The sequence below is a fragment of the Pezoporus flaviventris genome, unplaced genomic scaffold (assembly GCF_033815535.1).
Source record: "Pezoporus flaviventris isolate CSIRO_AGI_PZ_B2104156 unplaced genomic scaffold, CSIRO_AGI_Pfla_v1 ptg000021l, whole genome shotgun sequence".
NCBI lineage: Eukaryota > Metazoa > Chordata > Aves > Psittaciformes > Psittacidae > Pezoporus > Pezoporus flaviventris.
In genome coordinates, this window is record NW_026892569.1 from 5,371,228 (window position 1) to 5,391,168 (window position 19,941).

General features: G+C 41.3%; 1 protein-coding gene across 1 annotated transcript in view; it reads right to left on the bottom strand.

The window, feature by feature from the left end:
* Positions 1-19,941, bottom strand: part of TAFA1 (TAFA chemokine like family member 1) — a 223,865-nt gene that overhangs the window by 27,835 nt on the left and 176,089 nt on the right. Inside the window, exon 3 of the mRNA XM_061455773.1 lies at positions 17,912-18,052. Within this exon, the coding sequence (XP_061311757.1) occupies positions 17,912-18,052 (141 nt within the window). The remainder of the gene's footprint in view (positions 1-17,911; positions 18,053-19,941) is intronic.

A 19,941-nucleotide genomic window follows, 5' to 3' on the forward strand; every position in this document is an offset into this window, starting at 1 on the left:
CTGCATGGGGATCTCATGTAGAATTTTGGAGTGGAGCTTGGATGCTACTTCCCTTTCAAGACACTCAGAAGAAGCCAGAGAAGGCTCAAGAGAGGATTGGACACAACATCAAAATGCCATCTAAGCTGCCTCCCTTTGTTGCCCTTTCAGGGAACTGTGTCAAATGCTTAAAGTATCTCCTCCAGAGGCTTCTTATGATGCAACTCAAAGTGAAACTTTACCCCAGTGCACAGCAAATCTTTGGTTGCATAATGAGCAGTCTATTTGAACCTCTCTTCTTCAGCTAGACTGAAATGTTTCTGTAGATATTTTCATGGCAGTGGTAGCAGAAAAGGACTAACATGTGAGTTAGCTTTTTATTTGATCATGAAAGAGCAAACACAGATATGTGTTAGTCTAGAAACAATACACAAGGGATATCACAGACAGATTAATCTGGCATCTCGAAGACAGCATAATTCATCTGGATGAAAAGGGGATTCTCCTCAGTGACATAGAGGAAAATCTCCTTTTATCCTTTTCTTGGCAGAAGCGTGAAACACAAGCAGAAGCTCTTTGCCATGGGAAATGGGGAATGCTATTATAATTGCCAACACCACCCTGCCCAGAATACTCAATTAGTCCCATGTCCGATTTCCTTTTTGGCCATAGGCTTCCATGGGCACCTGGGCTTTCTTATTCAGTTCCCTAAATATACCATAGGCACAACACTAACTCTTCTGTCTCCTCAAAATACAAGGTGCAGTGGTGTGGTGGGCACAGGTAGAATGATCAGAACAGGAGGATTTCAGCCTCTCCTGCGAGCTGGGCCTTCAAAGCCTTGCACAGTTCATGCTAGTAACACAGATGAACAAGTCTTCCCTCTATAAAGGTAAAATCCAGGCTAACAATGATCACAGGATGTCACTGTATGTGGAACAGCTTCACTGCTGTCAAACCCTGCCCTCTAGCCTTCCCTTGGAAAATATATTACTGTAAGCACCGTTAATTCCTTGTAACTGTCAAGAGGCTTTATTTTTTCTTCTCCCCTGTGATGAATTCCCTGTTAACCAAAATAATGTGACAAGGAATAACTGTCAAAGAGGTAAATTCATATTCAGCTCTTTTGATGATGGCAGTTTCTGAATTTGCATAGACAGCAAGCAATGTTTTCTTCAAATAAACTGGACCTGAATAAAATCAAGTGTGCTCACAGTAAAATACCTGTAATCCACATTTCACAATGGAGAGAACTACGGACAGATGTAGGTCAAGATTTCAGAGCAAGGCTCACTGAATGTGTTAACTCTATCTTGAGGTGGGTAACTTGCCATTCCCTGAAGATATTTGGTTTTCAGAGGGAGCATAGGTCAGATGTCTTAGAAAATCAGACTTCTGTGAAGGTCTGTCCATTTGGTGCTTCACTATGCACCACTTCATAAAATCTCAAGTAGACTCTTCTCTAACTGCTATTTCTGCTGTAAAGATGTGCAAAAGGACCTATACTCATTTCTCATCAAGAACTTGAATCAACACTCCTGGAAAACTCCCATTAGCTTGAATGTAAATTGCCTTATGCCAATATAAAGCTATAAATATGGAATAGCACCACTGGCACAGAACTGACACTATTGTGAAATATGAGGTATGATTACCTTGGCCTGTTTTTACTGTATGTGCTGTTTCAGTAATACACCTCCCAAGGCCCACCAAGTTTGCAATAATACTCTGATTTACATCAAATGTCTATCCTCTATTCCACGGCTTTTTAATGTCCCTGTGATTCCACAGGGCACTAATACTGGGCATACAGCTTTGGCAGAGGCTCACCTGAAATATGGTGTTTTCTTTGCAGCGTTTTATTAGCAGAAGACTAGGTAATGGAAAGGGTGTTCAAAGAGGTGTAAAAATAATAACAGCACTGAGATATTGATTTATAAGGAACTGGTTTTAGATTACAGCAGGATAAGCAATACTCAAATTCAACAGCGAGTAAAGATATTACTATAGAGGGAAACATGAAACACAGGATTTAACAAACTGAACAGTAGGCTGGAGAACAGAACAAGATGTGTCATCAGCACAGGAAGTCCTAGAAGAGACTTCATCAGCTTGACACCAGACCTTGGTGAAGGCAATTGATTAGTATTTTGAAGGAAGGGAAAATAAGAAAGATGAGCAACTTGCCCCAAAAAGCTAGCAGAAGAACCAAAAAGAAAAGTCAAGACCAAGGCTATGGTCTTTACTTGGAAAAGGAAATTATATTAAAAGATACTGGCCTGAGAAAATCCCTCAGAAGACACTCTATGTGTGCATTGCTAGAGACAGGAATACAGGCTGGAGAGATCCCGGGGGGAAAGGGATCTTTTGCTGCAACACCAGTGTAAGTTCAATGACCAAAGGGGCAGCTAAACCAGAACGGTCTGCGCCACTAAATCACATTTCTTTCTTGAAGAGATGAAGATTAATCAAGACAAAACTAAAAGTGAGTCTGATAAAATGCTTAAGTGACCACACTTGAACTGCACATTATTTGCATCAACTAGAGGATGAAACAGTAGTTTTCCATTATGCCGCAGGAAATAGCAGCTTGCTAAATAACTCTTTTAACTTTCCTCTGGCACCTATTGATTATATCCAATAGAAATTAAGAGTAGAAGGCAATTAAGTTCAAAATTTAATGGCGTTCTGCTCCTGTTAATTTACTGCTTGACCTGATCAATACATTACACTGGATAACAATCTATTTCAGCAAGGCTTGGTTCCTCCAGTGTCCCTTCCACTAAAATTGTGATAATGACACACAACTAAATTTTAAGTAAATAATACATAAAATTAACAAAATACTATCTAAAATAATTAAAAATTGGTTATTCACTGTAGTGGTGAAAACAACAGCTTAAAACTAAATCAACTTTTACAACACAGAGTTTAGACTGTCAAAATGTTAGATAAGCTACAACCTCAGCCTTACAGAAGCCTCTGGAAATCAAATTCTCAAGCAAGTTTTAAACATTTCACATACACAGCAGTACAAAAAAAAAACACCCTTATTTTACGCTGCAAAATTGAAGCAGGAAACTAAGGATCAATGGTAGTAAAAGAAACAATATTATGTTGTAGTCATCCTTTTCTGTACATAATAGTTAAGGTCTCCAGGTGAATAAACTTTAGGCTTTATGTATAACAAGCTCTATCAAAACCTAGACGACATTCTGATTTGATTTGATCAGAGTTGATTTGAATTAGGGTGCAGGTTGTTTTAGTCCTCTTACCAAAACCTTGAAAGCACTTGTTAAATAACTGAGACAGTTTCCTAAAGAAAACAGGGATGCTGTGGCATCCGCCACTGCTTTTTGTCCTCAAAGATGGCACGTGATGATATGCATAGAGGTAGGGTTAGGGGCAGGTAAGCCTTTATCTCCCATTAACCTGCCTCCCAGTGGCTGTCCGATCCCACAGTGCCATGCAACACTGAGTGGTCTTAAGGACCACAGGGATGCTCCCACAGTCCTGCCTTGCAAACATAACCCTTGAAGAGGACAAACCAAGTGCAAATAGCAACCACAATCCAGCACGTGTGAAGCAATGAAGCATTTCTCCTGAGAGGTGTCTCCTTCCAGGACCAGAATCTCCAAGTGTCTATGTGCACCCTCCCCATGTGTGTCTATGTGCACACATGGATGCTTATGTAACTGGCTGAATTTCATCACTTTTTTTGCCAAAATTCAACATGTCAGCATAAAGTGAAAACAAAATATGATGAGGTTTTCTGAAAATATCCTCTCCACTGATGGGCTGTATCCCCACCAGCATTCACTGTGAAGCCAGCACACCATTAATCACTATGAAACATTTTCATTTATTTTGACACCAAAGAGAAATTGGAAGGAACAGTATTTTTGGATGGGAATGGAAAACAGGCTGTAGCAATATCTCCTTTTATGTCATGGTTTCCCCAGACTGAGAGTAGAACAGGAGCCGTGGATCTGCTCTTTCTCTGCTTCCCATGCTATATATTTTTATCGCATCCTTTACAGACACAGTAACAGCAATCTGAATAGTGTACACCTTTAATCTATTCAGTTACTGCACATTCTTTGAGGTTTCTAAAAATGAAAAACATTCCAAATGTTTGAGGTTATTTACTGTATCCAGCATTACCTAACACAGCAAGTCTGCTCCCACTCTGCAGTGTAACCTCTTTTCACTCCTGTGTTGCCCACAGCCCAAGTTTTCTTTTTTCCACTACACAAAGCCTGTGTTCTTGCCCTTGCTGGATGCCTGCCCTGTTTTTCAGCATAAACTAGTAGATTGTGGGTTTTTTTGTTAGACTTCGGAGTACAAGTATAGCCCCCTTGGACTCTGCAAAACTCCTGGCAACGATCTCTCAACTACAGCGTTGTTTTCTTGGTGAAAAAAACAAGCAAAACCCACACTGTAATAATTCCAGGCACCTGTCCTTTTTAGCTGAAAAAATGTGGTAGGAAGCAGAGGCATCTACCTTCTTTGACATATTGCAGAATGCCACAAAGTGAGCAAATACAAAGGTAGACATAACCAAAACTTGTTGTACAAGCAGGACACCACGCTATCGTAGCTGATTTGTATTCTACAGAAGGCTACATTTAGCAAGTCCTACTATTTCAGGAAAAGCTAGCAGAACAAGCACACCATCCATACCCTGAGCACAGGGATACTGCAGTAAGCCTTGCCCATAATTCTGCTCAGAACATGCAGACTCAGCAGAGTCAGGAAGGGCTTTGGACGGCCCTTTTGCTTCTTCTGCCAGCACTGCTAATGTATCTGGATACACATTTCCTCCAGGTCCATGATTATTAGACAGTCAGAAAGTAAAAAATAAGAACACCAGAATAAAAATGCAGGAAAATGCAGCAAAATACAACTACTACTTCCTAAAATGGCACAGGTATCCACCAAAAAGACAGAGCTGGCACTCACAGCGGCGGTGAAGCTGCAGTGTAACAGGTCATTAAGATCCAGGTGGTCCTTGCAGGATTCCTACTAATGATATACTGTTAAAATTGAAAGAGCACGTTTATAGCTTTGCATTTTTAGCACCAGTCAGTAATAGAGACCAGTGTGTTATATTTGCTTCTTATCTCATGCTATGTAAAGCAGAGCCTAGCAAACACTTCACAGTTAGCAATTTATTTGATTTAGGAATGTATTTTATGTCCATGAACAATCTGTTAGCTGTGTGTGTTGATTACACTTTGGTTATTTTAGAAGTATTTGGTGAAAAAAAATTTAAAAGGGGACAGTTTGCTCTCCAACTACTGAGTTAATATTTCAGGCACACACTACTAAGAATTTATTAGCTGGGTTGAAATCATTCAGTCTAAACCATAGCAATTTACTCCTGTAACACTACCTCCTCACAGGTCATCATCTGTATGGGCTAGACCTGGAGATTGTTTATAAACATCAATTCCTATTGCTATTTCTACTGGTTTAATACTAATCCAATAATAAATTATTCTAATCTCCTATTTCTTTTCAAATACCAGACTGTTTTTCTTTGCAAATATAGACAGGAAAGGGAAAAAACGCTAATTACAGAAAGTTAAATCAGCAGGGCAGAAATTCCTTACAGGGCTTAATACATAAAAGCATTCACAGGCAGGTTTTTTCCTGTACCAAATACATTTACTTTAACAGTTATTCTGTAATATTTTTGGCATTTGTGCCCCAGACTTCTGTATTCCATCATACTTAGAGCCTTTCACACTGCCTCTACTGACCTTTATGGAACTGGCTTCCTCTCCTCTGAAAACTGGGGGGTGGAAAAAAAACCTTCACACTCAGTTCAGGCTGTTCCTGGTACAAGTGGTAGAGCAACCTCACAATTTGCCTTCTGTGCTCAGCCAAAACAGCCTGAAGGTGCGAACTGCCCACAGCTGCTCCCCACCAGCAGCCTCTAAGGACATGGTCCCATCAAACTGAGGCTCTCATGCCTCATCAGAGCTACTGATTTTGGAGAGTGGTACAGAGCAGTGGGAGGCTGCCAACACTAACTTCCTAAAGGTTAATACTTACAACTACATTTTGGCTGATATTTTCCAAGCTGCCTAGAGGGAATGGATGCCCAGTGCCCATTAATTTTAATAGGAACTGGGCAGGCACAGTCCTTATGAGGCTCTGTCTATTTCAGCCTATTACTGTTGGTGACATAAGGTTTGATATTGCAGGAGGCTGATTACCTGCTGGGAGGACTGAAGCTAATGCAGCTCCTGTATTTTGGCTTGAAAATTGAATATGCAAAATGCATGAAGAGTGTGGCTATGCTTACCATAAATAATGAGTTTAAATGGAAGTGGTTCACATGGAAAGGGTTTAACCCAAAGCTTGTTACAAATGAGTGTTCCTGATTATTTCTGATTTATACTGATTCAATACAGCACGCACTTACAGGAGTTTTCACTAAAGGCCTTTGCATAAAGGTTGCTATATTCATAAGCATAAGCCTTCAGCCTGGTTTGTCAATTTGTTCCTTTTATTAGGAAATTGCATCAGGTTTCAAAAGGTTTTCAGTGCCAGCAAACAGTAACTGTAAAACACGATCTGGGTGGTATGTAATCACATTTGAATGTTAGGAGTTTCAAAACCTCCCCCATTCATTTTATTTACCAAACCTGACTACACACGATACAACTAGACCATGTCCACTGTAATTACAGATCATTTCTGATCATAGTTCCCATCCTGCTGTGTGTTAATGAGCAGAATCAGCTGGGAAATCTGCAAACTCAGTGATACCTTATGCTAGAATCCCCACTTGTGGGCACCAGGGGTCATTTGAAGAATGGAAGCCAGGTAGCAAGGCTATAATATACTTAATTTGTGTTTGCAAATGCTGGGTTTTTTGCAATGACCACACAGAATTGTTTCAGAGGAGCAGCAGAAATGGATTCTGCAATGCTTAGTCATTATTGCTTAGCCAGGGAAGTCCAGCACTGCCATCTCTGACAAACAGAATAGATTAAAAAAAAAATCTAAGTCAATACATATAACGGAGAATTAATTGGTTCCACTGCTAAAACTGATTCATCAGCACATTATTGCAAATAAATGGATTAAAAAAGGATATCAATGTGAGCCAGCCAAACAATAAAAAATTACTGTATCAAATAAAGTCAAACTGTAACTAAAGACTTCAAAATGGGATGAAACTTTTCCATGTATCTGCTTGGCAACTTTATCCCCCCTTCTTATATTAATAAATTCACAACACTGACAGATCATTTTTGTTTTCAAGAATTGCCTTTCAAAAACTATCATACAACTCCCCCAGACTTCATCCTTTATTTGGTACGAAATGTAATTGCTTGCAAACAATGTGATTTGGTTTTATAAGATTTATTTTTCCAGGTTGAATGAATTTGTGCTATGTTACAAGCAAAGCATTGTGGTGGGTTGACCCTGGCTGAATTCCAGTGCCCACTGAAGCTGCTTGATCACTCCCCTCCTCAGCAGGAAGGGGGAGAGAAAATACCGCCCTTTGCTTTGCTGCCCTACATCTCTCTTGGTACAGACTGCCTATTCTGAGCAGACAAAGTCCTTCTCCGCATCTGATCCCATAACTTAATGCACCTTCTTTCTTGAAGCTGAGTAGACAGAACTGTACATCCATCCCAGGAAAGGACCATTCACTGTGCTAGAGAGAAGCATATGCTTCTCCAGCTCTGCCACAGATTCCTTGCCTGATTCCCTGCCTCACATTCACAAATTCATCACAGTACAAAGCAAGAGAAATGAATAGCACCAGTGCAACAATGAGGCCCAGCCTTTGCTGCTCAGCTGAATCCCAGAGGAAACACAACCTGTCAAAAACTATATGGATTTTCTTTACTGTTTCATTCCTGTGCTCTATGGTTCAAAGCAGCGATCACCTTCCTGTTCCCCTTCCTGCTCAGGGCAAGAGGTATCTGTGTCCCTGGATAATGATCTCACAATGCGAGACAAATGTTCATTACATGAATGGGCTTTGGTTTCCTTTATTTAACAGGGACTACAGGTACTCTTATTTTTAAATATGTTCATCCAGTTAGCAATTTTCAAGACGAGGAAAGGAAATTTCCAAAGGAAATAGAGTTCATTTGGTATTTGCATAACTGTATTACATACAACCGCATTTGATGGTTATTTCATGGAGGGGTCTGAAGAAAAAGCAGAGGGCATTTTGTAATAATAAAACCTATATAGAGATATGTTTTCTACTCTCATTTGAGTTAATGGGAGATTTGCCATTGTCCTGAGTTAGGACAGTGTCATTTGCTTCTCAATTTCATTCCTGAGTGATGGTTTGTGCTGATGTTTTCACCTTGCTGTTTGTGAGTGCTGGGCACATTAGGAAGATAAAAAAATATGTACTGACCATGCACATGCATCTTGAAAACTGTGCTGTATGCTTGCTGCCTAGGAATTGTAATCAAAAGGAAATGATAACACAAGACCACATATTAAAAGCAATCTATCTGCCTGCAGAATAGGTACTAATGACACAGGAGAAGGGTGCTTAACGCACAGAGCATGGCTCCTTTCCATACCTCTGTCTTTTGCATGATAGTTTCAAAAGGAAAGGCAGCAATTTCTTACATATTCTTGAATTTTGCCAACCTACATCAGCACTTGTGCTTGCTTAACCTTGAACAGTTATTGTAGTAAACTGAATGGTCTATGAAAACAACTCCCAAAGAGGAATAATGCTTTCTTTGAGACTGCTTTCTGACACCTACATACAGAGACCTGTTTCAAAACCTGCAGGCTATGCACGTGCTCAATAGCACCCTCCCTCAGCACAAAGTCTTAAGATTTGAAATAAATCCCTTGCTTGCAATGTACTTATACTTGATTCCTAAAAGTAAGGCAATTCTGTAGTGTTAATGCTTGAAAATCACCCCAAAACAGACTATGGGCTGAGAAACTACTGAGGGGTTTGGGTCCTAGAGCTGCCTGGTTGTGTTATGAGACGAGGAACTGGAAATGTGCCTGTGATCAATTTTATGGATAATCAATTCTCTGAAATCAATTAAACACTTGTTGACTTTGTCCGCCTCTAGTTGCAGTTGCCAGATTAATTCTTGTGGTTCAACACAGTGGACAATCCCAGTGCTAAATCAGTGACTCTTTTCTTGAACTCACTGCAACAGTAAAAAGGATTAATGATGTGTATTCTTCTTACAAAAATTTGATTGCTGCCTCTTTAAAATTTCAGTGTATAACAGCTTCAGGTTCTTGTCTCCCAATTTAGAGAGAGCACGCAACGTAACATTTCTCATTTTTACTTAATCATCCACTTCTTTCTTATTCAACTCCTAATTCTACAAACCACATTCAAGCTTTGTGAACTAGCTCTATGTTTATAGATAGAAGGTAGCTTTGACAGAAAAAAAGACCTAATGCTCTGCAATAATCTGATCACGTATTTTCTGTACTGTAGTAAAGACACCTGTAGACAAGCAGCATTTCATAGCCCCAGTGCACTGAAAACACAGTATCTGTTGCAGAAAAGATGTATGACATGATCTTACACAGAATTATCCATTTAGTAATATGGTCCTTCTGGCAGAGACAGATTATGATCTGAATTACTGCAAAGATTTGGTGGAAGGGGACAGAGCGCAGATGCTAACTCGACCTTAACGTTTCTCTAAGCTCCTCTTGGCCACCGATGAGCTGAATGCTGGTCCCATACATTCCCTGAAGACAGTGAACAAGGATTAATAGCCAGTTGCCATTCTGTTTGTTCTCCTAAACTCAACTAACCATGTCATCATTTGGCAGAAACTAGCAGGTCTCTCTGGATTTCAAGAGCCAGTTTACACCAGCTGAAAATCCATCTTGGGGTGTCAAACCACTCTCTGAATGTATTTTGTATGCTGCACTTGGACCACATACGAATGCGCAACAAAGCACAGATAAATCCAGTGTTTTTTTTAAAGGCATGGTGTAATGGTTTAAACCTGTTACTCCTGAGTTACCACACATCCTGTAACAGCTGGCAACACCACTCCATACAGATGTAGCAAATGGTAGCAAAGCTTTTTTTTGCTTGCTGCCTTGCTACAGACACACAGGGCAGACACAGACCAGACCCCATATCTTGTGGTAGGTGTGGTGGATATGATTACATCAAGTGTTTTACACAAAAGCACCTCCTAGATATCCAGCTCTTACTCTGCTGAGCTACTTCTTTGTTACCCCCCAAGCAAAGCTTTTTCGCTCTGACACACCACTACTCACTCCAGTCCTGTGATCTCTTCTTGGACAGGCTTCTTCCATCTAGTTCCTGACATTTGGAGATCTCTCCCTCAGCACTGCTGGATGCTGGCTGGTTGTGAGAGCATCCCTGAAGCTTTTTTTGCCTCTACATCCACCATCTGTACATTTGCAGATAGGTTGCAAGGGGCTGCTGCCTCTCCTCAGGCCTCCTCTGGGCTCACTGAGTTAAACCAGTGTATGCAAAACCTATGAAAACCCCTTCTCTGAGTTATCCTCCATGCTTGCCAATCCTTATGCTACCTGAGCTCACAGGGCTCATCTGCGTGGTCCTGCCTGCGGCTGTTCCCACCCACCTTGTGCTTCTTTTTCCCTGCAGTGCCTGGCACAACGCTGTGGTCGGCTGCCCTCCGTGCCCCCAAACCCCCTTACCAGGCTCTTTCCAGCGCTGTGATTAACACTTCAAGATACCTATAAGAGGAGAAAACTCCTACTGTTTTCCCATTTAGCCTGTAGTGGGCTTATTGCAAGTATTTGAGAGAAAGGTTACTTTTCTCTGTATGGAGGTGAAGTAATTATATGTTCCTGTATGTCTTCACACGCTATGCAGCCATGCCATTCTCTAATTTCACCATAGGGCTGCAGCTTGTACACCTTGGTTGGCTGCGAGGGCTCTGTTCCCTTTGTGTCAGCACTGAAACCTGTCAGCTGGAGCCTGGAAAAATGACCACCCCTCACGCAGATGGAGACAGTGCCATGACTGATGGCTTTTTTCCCCTCTTAAGTAGACAAAGAAAATGTTTTTCTTGTGGAAATTGGGATTTAAGTGAGCTCTCTGTACTTCATCAGGGGTGGATTAGTCAGCTGTTCTATGGGCTTGATATTAAAAAAGGTGGTTGCTTCGCTACGCAGGAAACCGCAATGTCAATTGGAAAAGAAAGAAATGTAAGAGATAGGTAGGGAGATAAATTATAGCTGAGATGAAGATGTACTCACATAAACCCACAGTCAGACGATCTCATTAGCTGCACCATCTTCACACCAAAAAAGACATGATCATCCATCTATTTCCCCCTAATGCCTGCTGGATGTTTGCATGCGGCACAAACAATGCAGCCCTTGCTGAGAGAAGGGAAGCACCTGGCTCAGCAGCCCTTGCTGCAGACTTTGGCTCAGGGTGGCTTGAATCTGACCCTTAAATATCTCTCTCCTGTGCACCTTAATCACTGGAAATGTACATACATATCTGAACACCACTGCATTGATGTACCACCCATGGCAGGAAGACTCTGCAGCATGTGCACAGCCATACATATATATGTATACACACACATACATATGCTTGTACACACACTTGTTCAAGGAGAAACATGGACTCGCTGCTCTCCTCAGGTTGCTCCTGGGTTCAGGAGATGCTACTGTGCTCCAGCACAAAAGCTCACCCACCATCAGCAGGGTCAGGCACACACCTCCCCTCTGCTCCATTCAGCTTCTGCCCTGCAGATTACAAGGCAAACTGGTAATGAGAGCTGCTGTGCCTTGGTAAATGAACTAATTACTCTGCCTCATCACTGCCAGTTTTGCTTTTGCTCCCCTGAAGTCAGCACCTCTCAGGGTCTGGCTGTCATTTCAGGGTGGTTGCAAGGGCATTTCATGTGTTTGACAAAAGCAAAGTCTTAAAATACTCCACTATACAGTTAGGCTTCTCTCTATATATATCCTCTTTTTAATAGTGCCTGTGATATACTGAATTTCTTTTTGAGCTTATCAAATGGGTGTCAGTGGGGAACAGAAACATTTTTCTTCCTCCTTACAAATGAAGTAATCTGAATTCACCAAGTCAAAAAAAAATACGACTCTCCTGCTCCGTTCCATTGGTGCTGCAGAAGGACAGGACTATAGATTTTCCCAGGAGTGTGGAATAATTCACCAAGCCTGCTCGTTATTCATATAGACAGAGCATTAATAGTATGGGACCCTGAGATCTCTTCTTATCTAGGCCGAAACACAGCTAGAGAGATGAAAAGCTGGCTCCTTGGATTTCAAAACGTATTTTTCCCCCTTTCTTCAAGAAATAAGAATTGATTTGAAGTATTTTCAGAGTGGGAAAAAAAAAGGCTTTCTAGTGATACCACCTAATGTACACATTAGATAAATAGAAAACTATTGGCTTTGTGACTGTGAACCGTTTTCACTTGATGTAAGCGCTGATAGATACAGGATTATATCTAACAAAGCATTTACTAAGGACCTGACCCAAAGTCAATAGGAATCTTTCATTTGACTCTGCAGGACTTGAATCCTGCACTCACTAAAGGGAGAGCCACAAAGTTTCTGTATTTAACATGCCCATCTCTTAGCCAGTACGAACTGGGGTAGCACAGGAGGATGCCTGGGCTGAGCATGAGCTCAGGGTCTCATGGGGGGATATGCTACATGTCTGTACTGCAGGAACACAGCACTCAGATAATGAATGCTCACTGTACAGTAGACATCCATGATTTTAAAAATAAAAGAAATTAGCTCATGTCAACACCGTGGATGCACTTACTGTCTGCCCAAGGAGTGACATACCTGGCATGACGCTTTCATTTGCAGGTCCTGGGTGAAAGAAAGGAGTCCAAGTGACAGCAAAGGGAGCATGTGTTGATGAATGTTGTCCTCTCTGCTCCCACTATTGCACATGGAAAAGTAAGGATGTGTAGTACCAACCATCCAGTAGCATGAGTGGAGAGTTGTGAGGTGCTGGCACAGAGAGGCATTAGATGTCACAGTTCTCCCAATGGTCATTAAGACTTGTATTTAATTTCTTAATGCTGCCCTGATGAGGTCTGATGCAAATTCACAGGGTCACATGATGGCTAGTGATGGATAATCCTCAAACTAATAGAAATCTGAAGTATGTACATGTATGCTAATATTTCATATATTATAGGACAAAAGGGTTGTCAAGCATTGGAACAGGCTTTTAAAAGACATGTAGGTGTGGCACTTAGGGACATGGTTTAGTGGTGTACTTGGTAGTGCTGGGTTAATGGTTGGACTTGATGATCCTGAAAGTCTTTTCCAACCTCAATGATGCTGTGATTCTATGATTTGAAACGTAATGTTATCCAAAGCTGACCTGGGAGAACGGGAAAAAGTGGATTAATTTCATTTTGCTGTTCTGTATCAGTAAGATGAAGTAATGAGTAAGATGAACAATAGAAGACATCTTTGTCCCACTTAATGTAAAAGAGCTACTGGGAATGGTGAAAAATTCTAAAAACGACAAATATCTATTTAAAAAAGAGAAATGTATGAGGGGATTTTTTTTTGTTTGTTTGTTTCAGTGAATTCTTTTAGTTTTATATGGAATAACAGAAAATTAACTTAAGAAAAAAGAAATAAAGCTTTGGAGCCACCAACTGATTTTCTAAAGGATGTGGGCTTGACACCTGAGAGGACAATTGTCATGCACACACTGACCCTACCAGGAAGATGCAAGAAGCACTGCTGTAAAGAAACAGAGGACAGTAATGGGAACATGTCTCTTAGATAACCACGATACCAAAAGAAGAAAGCAGTTACAGAAGGAATAGAACCTCAACCCACAGGATAAATTGTACTAGCCATGCAACAGCTAGCAAGGGAACAATACCAGCTATTTGTGCTGACACCTGACTGCCCTCATAGACCCACAGAGCTTATTGCAGGAGGAGGAAAATTCATGGGCTTCTGAAATGAGGAAGACAAGCTGTTTGTAAGCACAGTGGAGACGGAAGGTGTGAATTCAGAAGTATGGCTAAGAAACCCTTGCAGAAATAGTCTGTATGTCACACAAAAGCGCCTGCAGTAATGGGAAAATGAGAGAGCAGGTCCATCAAAGCATGAAGCTAGAGGGGTCTGCACACTAGTCTGAGCTGCAAATTCAAGCCCTTTGCTGGTCCTGACTGTCTCTGAAGTGTGTGGGCAGGGTATTAGATCAGGAGTTGAAGTGGTACCTTCAGACAGCCAGTTTACATGCTGTGTCCAGCAGCATCACTGCAGGGTAGGTTAGTAACACTCTGAGCTGTGCTCAGAGTCCTTTGTGCTCTGGAGGCAGAGGGCTGGGGACTCCCTAAACATGCTTGACACTTCTTTCCCTGCAGAAAAAAGGGACTCTCTCAAGCTGCTGTAGCACAAATCCATTTGGACTTGCTCTGGAGACATATCTGAACAAATGGAGAAAATAATAACAGCTGTGACAGAAAGCTGAACAGACTGATGCTCATGGTATGTGCTACTGCCAAGTGGCACACAAGACAAATTGCAGGAAGGAAAGGGACCATTCGAAACCATCCTTCAAAAAAAAAAAAACCAACAAAAGACCTTGAAGTACTGAAGGGAATCATGAAAGTAAATGTGCAACACAAGAGGCAAAGAAACAGAAACTGGCATCTCTGTTTCATAAGATTTGGCTTTTGTTTGCTTTCACTGTTGCTCCTACATAATTCACTGGTGATTGTGGCAGGTTGTAGGATAGTGTCTACTGAATGAGCAGCAAGGAATAATTTCTAACGTCTGAGGCTGCCACAGCCTGGCCTCACTATACTTTTTTAAGTTTGTTGGACTTGGCAGGAAGTGATGCTTGGGAATACATGGCGACTTCCTGCACTGCATAGTTTTATAGTACAAAACCACATACTTAGCTTGAGTGCCAGCTCATTCAGGATGAGGGCTGCATACATTAGTCCTATGTGCTATGGTGTCCTACGGTGTGCTACCTGTGATGAGATCTCACAGCAAGAGGACAAAAGGACCATTTATCACTCCTGATACTTATTAAAAAAGTTAAGCTGACTCCTACGTATAACTGTATTCCCTATTAAACAGAAAACAAAGCCAGCTCTCAACACAGTGCCACCCACAGAGGCCAGCTGTGTCCTGGAGCAATAGGAGTGGAAGGCAATGCAACCCCTCCTCTGTAACATGAACTCAAACTGTAAAAGCACCAGCCCTGATGAAGTATTTTCCTGACGAAATTAGACTGACAAACACCAGAAGTTTGATTCTGCTTCCATTAAGTCTCAGTTTGGCAAATGGTTTAAACAGGGCAAGACTGAGTTTCAGCTCATTTTATACACATTACTAAGCAGCCATCGTCCATATGTGGACATGGCTCAAGGTAATAATCAACCACAGATGGGAGTCAAACTGCTCATTGTCATTTCTCAAAGACGATCAGTCTGTTCAGGTGGGAGTATACTGCTGTACCTGAACACCCACGGATTTTTAATTAATGAACCCAAGCAAGCTTTCTTAGTGACAGATTATGTCTTGAAAACAAATACAGAGTAAAACCCAATGTGAGATTGCTTAATCCCTCCAATATGGTAGGTAAAGGAGGTAAAATGTTGTATATGGCAATTTGAAGTGCCCCTGTATGCAAAAGAAACAGCAAATCCCAAATCTTTGTGCGAGTTAAAATCCTGACGGTAATGGGACACCCATGGGAAGTTCTGGGAGTTTGCTTTAGCAAGAACAGAACTACTAAATAGGTCAAAGTTTTGACTAAAAACAGGTCAGTATGTCAAAGTCACAAAGCAAAGTCTGGAATAAAACAAAAGCAGGAGAAAATGCCCCTTCTATTAATTTTTATGAACTGCATATTGGATTTTTGAACTGTTCACCAGCCATCTACAAAAGAAGCTATGGGCTGACTAGAACAACTAAACTTGAAAGGAGAAGACATTCCTTTGTAGTTCACATTTGTTGTCTTTGAAGTCACTGTGAATCTTACCAATGACTTCAATGAGACTAGCTTTGTATTACTCATTGTTTTATCCCTACTCCTTTCAAAATTCCACACAATAACATTTCTTTTCATTGTAATCCTGACAGAGCAATTAGGCTCCAGTGCGCACCTGCACCCAACTTTTTTCTTCACACAGAATACTTTTGAGCTCCTCTTTCCTGAACAGAATTATAAGATCTGAATTAATGGTGTCTCTCTGCTCTATCCAGTGCCTCTGTTTTTCGTGACCTGCTGAAGAACATGAAATTCTTCAAGGTTTGCAGAGTTGAGCTTTGGTTAAGACCAGCTGCAGGTTTCACCTACGGCTTTATGAGGGTGCTTAACAGAAAAATAAAAGCTTATTTTTATCAGGGTGATCAGGCAATACCAGAGTGACAGAATGTGGATTAAAGCACAATCATTTCCAGATGCATTCATAGCATGTTTTTAGTCCCAAGTTCAGAAGATGCACTGCGTTCTCAGTGTAACAAGATATGAAATACTGCATGATTTCACAGAAATAAAGCAATTTTGTATATATAAAAATGCTTTTTTTTTTGAAATAATAAAGCATTTTCATTCTATCTTTAATATGTAAACCAGATACAGACACACCACAAATACTTGCTGAGAAAACATTCCTCCAAGGCAGCCCAATCTCATCTTGATTGTTGAAATGTGCAAGCTTTAGAGCTTTGTTTACACAATCCTCAAGTCCACAACACCCACCCATAAGCCTGCCCCATACTGGGCTACAACCGGACCATCCCCTGCTCCCTTGCTAGTGCCTTTTCACCATGTGATTGAGGAAAGGCACCCCAGAAGAAACAAATTTCCCAAGGTTTGCTTGTAGAGCTGTTCCCTCTCACTCACCTGTGGGGAAGCTGAATACTAAGAGCCAGCCTTGAAGAGAAAAGCTTGGCTGCTTCCGAAACCTCCAGCTACACCACCACCCCTGGAAACCCAGGAATGGGAAGGATGAGGAGAGCCCAAGGCAGAGCCCACCTCGGCTCTAGTCAGAACAAAACCTGGCTCTTTGGAGCCCTTTTGGGCAGTGTGGTTACATAAACAACAGCACCAGACATCTATCATACAGAACAGCGAGGAATTTTTGTGAGATACTCATTTCACACAGCTGCTCACAGAGGGATTCTGCAACACGGAGCGGCTTGTTTGGGAAGGGTAACTAATGGGATTAGTATCATTTACTCCCAGTCTTCTTTATGCGATTTATGTTTTGCTAAGCACTTGGAAGCAGCCGCTCTCTCCCTGACTGCTGCACGGTTTTACTTCACAACAGTGGCAGGGGAGCCCCAGGAAGGAATACACCCTGTGGAGCTAGACCTGATATGAAACCCAGACACAAGTAACACAGTGGTTTTCCTTCAGCAAAAAAACAATTCCCATGACAAGAAACAGCATCAGTGATTTCAAAAGACAAAGATTATTTTTTTCCCTGGCTTTCTGTTGTATTTGTTACAGGACAAGATCACAGGATTTATTTCTTTATCTTTGTTTTGCCTCTGAGTTTTCAAATGGCTGGTTAAATCAAAGTGAATGGCTGTTGTCCTTTGAAATATTTATGAATCAGAGCTATTGTGGCACCAGGGGCGGTCCTGTGAAGTGATGCAAGGGGTAATTTTGTCCAGTTATTTATTAAGGGCTTGATCCTGCCACAGATCTGGTGTACTTACCTAAGTGCCTGTACTGAATACTACAGTCTCACTTTTTGAGTAAATCTTAACATGACTCATGTGCACAGAACCATGCACTAAAGTAGAAGACAAGGTGGTGTAAATGTGTGCTTATGCTTCAGGATTTTTCTGTTACCTTAAACAGAGAACACAACAAAGTTCCTAAGCATAAGCTATAGACTTAAAGCTATTTACTGGACGGTACACAGACAGAGACATATATACAGGAGGAGCTACTTGCCATCAACACAGGAAGGTCTGTTTCTTGTAGTCCCAGCCACTTTCCCAGGTAGACAGGAGCATTTTACTGTTTGTGATCTTTCCTCAATTCGATTCTTATTACAGCATCTGTGTGCTGCTATAACTTCACACGTTCCTCCTTCTGGCAAAAAAAGAAAGAAGAAAAAAAAGAAGAAAAAGAAGAAGAGAATATTGACACTCTGGTTAGGAAGAGCAGCAGTGGCTAATCAAAGCACCCAGGCATGCTCCTGCCTGCGTCTCTGCACAGCTTCCATACAGGTGGGATTACAACGTTATTTTTCCCATTATGTTTGCTCCTGCATAAGCAAGGTGCTACCATACTGCAGTTTTAATAGGAAATGTAGATAAAAGTCTCTCTACAGTAGCTGTAGTCTGCCTGTCTTATATTAGAATCTTCTCTGTCATCAGCAGAAGTTTTGGCCTAAAAATGACTGTGTCAAAGTTTGGGCCTGAGGAAATGTAAGTAACATATTACAGAAAATGTGCAACAACTGTTGGCTGATTTTATGCTTGTAATATTGGAGGCCTCTTTCCCTAAATATTCTATTGTACAAGGACAAGGGCTAAGGAATCCTTGTAAAAATGAGATTTGGCTCCAAATATTTGATTTTATGCCAGTACTCAGCCCTTAGGGAATAACAACCAGCCTCTCTGAATTACAGGATGGTCCAACAACACTTCCGTTTCATACCTCTCTCACTAAATTGGCAGTTTTAAGGCAGAAAACATTCCCATTGGGTGCAAGATCACCAGGCTTAATTTGTCTGTATTTGTTCTTTGTGAACATTTGCAATAGTTTGGTTAGATGGAGAACACAAAGGAGCGATAGACAGATAGACAGTGGCTTAGGGTTTATGAATACCTGATGTTTGTGGCATATGCTGTGCACAGAAACAAAGTGTCAAGTGTATTATTTCCATTCACCTTAGCAGTGCAGGGCAAGGAGATGAGAAGCCACATTGGGCTAATGAACTGCCCAAGTAATTTCCCAGTTCCTCAGTTCAGATTGTATTTAGCTCATAATGACCAAGTATTTATAGCGCAAGTCTGTTCCCCACAGATATTTGGCTACTTTATGAAACTGCGGTATAAATTTGGCAGGATTTGTTTAAACTTAGTGCAAAACGTCATGCACAGCCTACTGAAGAACACGATGTGTAAGAAGGTTTTCTTTATACCACTATGAAATGTCAGCTGTACATTGCTTTTACTATAGCATAAAAACCTTTATTCCTGTCTTTGGCTTTCACTCTTTTTGCAACTACTTTGAGAGCTCTTCAATACTTCCATAACCCTGTATCCAGGTCAGAGAATAAGCAGTGTGGAGGTGCTGATAAACATCTGGCTGTGAGCAAGGGATGTTGGAAAAGGTCTGGGAGTCCAGTGGCATCTCCATGCTCAGAAGTTAGTCCTGTTACCTGGTGATTCTACAAATGTGACATTTCTTGGTGAAGCACTGGGCTGGACGAACAGGGAGGAATCCCCCTTGACTGTATGCAGTTAAGGTCATATGGTGGTGTGCATTAAATTGTACCCACAGTATTAAGTGGTACAACTACCAATAAACAGGGACGCCATAAAGTGTGGAAATGATGTTGAATATTAAACTTTCAAACCACTCATCTTCCACGGTGAGTCAGTATATGAAAGCCTGTGAACTTCCATTAGGGTAAACGAGCTTAGGTGGTGTGGTCATGGGGTTAAGCACTGATGAGTCTGCAAGCGTGAGACAAGACCAACTCTGCAGCAAATATTTAACTCATCTGGAGAGAAATGCTACTTCATGTGTTAGTTATTAGGCACATTTGGCCTGCTGACACGAGCTTTTTGAAAGCCAGTGGGTGATAGAGAAGAGAGATCCCAACAATTCAGAAAGCCATCATCTGACAAACGGCCTTTTAAGTGTCTCTTAGGAGTAAGAGGAATTGTGATAATCAACTCAGCCCTGAATGGTTGCATTTTTCTGTGAAGTAATTCCTCAGATAAAATCCCTGTTCCCCCATCCAAATC